General features: G+C 48.9%; 1 protein-coding gene across 1 annotated transcript; it reads left to right on the forward strand.

The window, feature by feature from the left end:
• The first annotated feature begins 1,344 nt into the window (after nt 1-1,344).
• Nucleotides 1,345-2,307, forward strand: LOC112125336 (putative olfactory receptor 2B8). The gene has a single exon (XM_029913001.1). It carries the CDS (start codon nt 1,345-1,347, stop codon nt 2,305-2,307), a length of 963 nt encoding a protein of 320 aa, XP_029768861.1.
• The last annotated feature ends 392 nt before the right edge of the window (nt 2,308-2,699 follow it).

Raw genomic sequence — 2,699 nt, forward strand, 5'->3', positions numbered from 1 at the left:
TAAATTCATAACTCAGCTAGACACTAAAAATCATGGACTGAATAGAGATAAAACCTATATCCCACTAACCACGCCCCCTTTCACTTATTTCCCTCTCTACTTTCCCCCCATGACTAGAGGCATGTTACAGGGCACTTCACCCTTAATGGTCCTTTGAAATATGTTTTAACTTCTTGTGCTAAACAATCTGTTCCACCTTGTATTTAGCTGTGACACTTTGAGTACATTTCTCAGACCTGACACTTTGAGTACATTTCCCAGACCTGAAGAAGAGCTCCATGTACGCTTGAAAGCTTGTTTCTCTCACAAATGGAAACTGCTCTGTTAGACTGGATTTGAGGGGTGTGTGTACCCCAGAATGTGTTCAAGCTAATTGCAACCATATTATGTGCATTCAGCCACTCTGACTTAATAAAATAGAAAACCACATAGTTAAGGGTTAATTGGAAAACAGGCTTTTAGAGGCAAGGTGAAAACTAGCTGGTAGTTTCTTCTAATTAGAATGAGAGTCGGGGAAAGAAAAGTCAAGAAGTGAGACTCAAAACCTTGGTGGATGGATGACCTGGAGTCTGGGCACCTCTGATATTAGAAGTTTATTGAAAGTTAGGAAAAGTGATGTTTTTGTAGAGGCCATTATGACCTATGTGTTTTGTAGAAGTTAGTTATAAAAGATTAGTGAATACAGTGGATTCTGGAGCAGTTCTCTGAAGCCATTTTGAGAGAGGTTTTTCTTGACACCTTTTCTCCCCAGTGGATAAGCAACTGGCCACTGAGAACCCACTGCTAATTACTCAATACCATTCCAGATTTTAGGTAAATATCTGGGATGCTCTAAACCTATTGCTTATGTCTGTATGTGCTTAAATCTAATAAACTGCAGGTTTAGATAGAGCCCGCTTACTTGTATTAATCTTTCATCAGGCAGAATTGCTGTATTCCCATTGATTTATTCCTGACACCACCTGGAGTGAAACAATTAAGTTGCCCCTGCTGTGGGTTCTGAAAACCGTAGGTAACAGGTCCAAAAAAAAAGATATTACCTCATCCGCTTCCTCTCTCCAATATCCTGGGACCAACCCGACCACAACAACACTGCAGACAGACAGAAGAGAGATTTCCCTGACCTTTGCATAAATGTATGCAGTGCTGCAGGTGGGTCAGTCCCAGGATATTATAGATTCAAGCCTTTCCCTAATCCATTCACTTATCACTTACCTGTCTTCTAGGATTAAAGGCTACGATTCCAAAAATACCCACTGCCAATCCCAGCGCTAGCACCTATTATCACAAGTCTCCTTGCTGCGGGATATTTTTCACCCTTATTCTTTCTGGCCACTACAGGTGATGAGTGGCAAAGGGGCATGGGAAGATGGAAACCAAAGCTCCTTGGGGCAATTCATCCTGCTAGGGGTGTCTGACCGGCCACAGTTGGAGCTGCTGCTCTTTGTGCTCATCTTAATCTCCTACAGCATGACCTTGCTTGGAAACACCACCATCATCGTGGTCTCATGGCTAGACCCCCATCTCCACACGCCCATGTATTTCTTCCTCAGCAACCTCTCTTTCCTGGACCTCTGCTACACCACCAGCGTTGGTCCCCAGATGCTGGTGAACTTCCGCAGTGCCCACAAATCCATTTCCTTGGCCGGCTGCGTGGCCCAGCTCTACATCTCCCTCTCTCTGGGTTGCACTGAGTGCCTCCTGCTGGCTGTCATGGCCTACGACCGCTATGCCGCTGTCTGCCAGCCGCTGCGCTACACAGCCATCATGAGCCGCCGCCTCTGCCTGCAGCTGGCGGCCACTGCCTGGTTGTGTGGCTTCAGCAACTCCATGCTGCAGACCATCCTGACTCTGCAGCTGCCCCGGTGTGGGCAGAACCAAATCGAGCACTTCCTCTGTGAGCTGCCAGCCCTGCTCAAGCTGGCCTGTGTCGACACCTCTGCCAATGAGGCTGAGCTCCTTGCCAGTGCATTTTTCTTTCTGCTGGTGCCACTAGGCCTCATCCTGGTCTCCTACGGCTACATCGGCACCGCCGTGATGAGGATTCACTCGGTGAAGGGCAGGCTCAAGGCCTTCAACACTTGTACCTCCCATTTAGCCGTGGTGTCACTCTTCTATGGCACGGCCATTTCCATGTATCTACAGCCTCCGTCCAGCTACTCACAGGACCGAGGCAAGATGGTCTCCCTCTTCTACACCATGGTGACCCCCATGCTCAACCCCTTCATCTACACGCTGAGGAACAAAGAGGTGCATGGGGCCCTGTGTAGGGTGCTGGGGAGGATCCCGACCACCCAGGGGACCTGAGCTGGGTAAGCAATTGGCACAGAACCATCTGTACCTCTCATGACTACTGTAACCTCTTCTGTGTCCATGTGGAGCCTTCTGCCTTCCCTACAGCACCAGTCCTCTCCATCCACACAAACCCTCTGTCCTCTCCCACCCCACAGAACAAACCTGCCCTACCCGACACCCAACCTGTCTGGCCTCTCACCCCACACAACCCCTCTGTCACCCCACATGGCCCCCTTGCCCTCTGCTTTGCAATACAAACAAGCACCATCCTAGCTGCGCCTCTAGGAACAATCCCTCCTCTCCTGCCTGAAGAGATTATTCTTATTGCTGTCTATTGCAGTTGCAAAGAGGATCAGACTCAGATTAGGGTTGTACCAAGCGCCGCACAGACACACAGCGAGAGG

Source organism: Terrapene carolina, unplaced genomic scaffold (assembly GCF_002925995.2).
Source record: "Terrapene carolina triunguis isolate 2854851 unplaced genomic scaffold, T_m_triunguis-2.0 Scaffold419, whole genome shotgun sequence".
In the NCBI taxonomy this organism is placed as follows: domain Eukaryota; kingdom Metazoa; phylum Chordata; order Testudines; family Emydidae; genus Terrapene; species Terrapene triunguis.

Coding starts and splice junctions, on each gene's coding strand:
- LOC112125336 (XM_029913001.1), top strand. CDS start 1,345: ATGAGTGGCAAAGGGGCATGGGAAGATGGAAACCAAAGCTCCTTGGGG.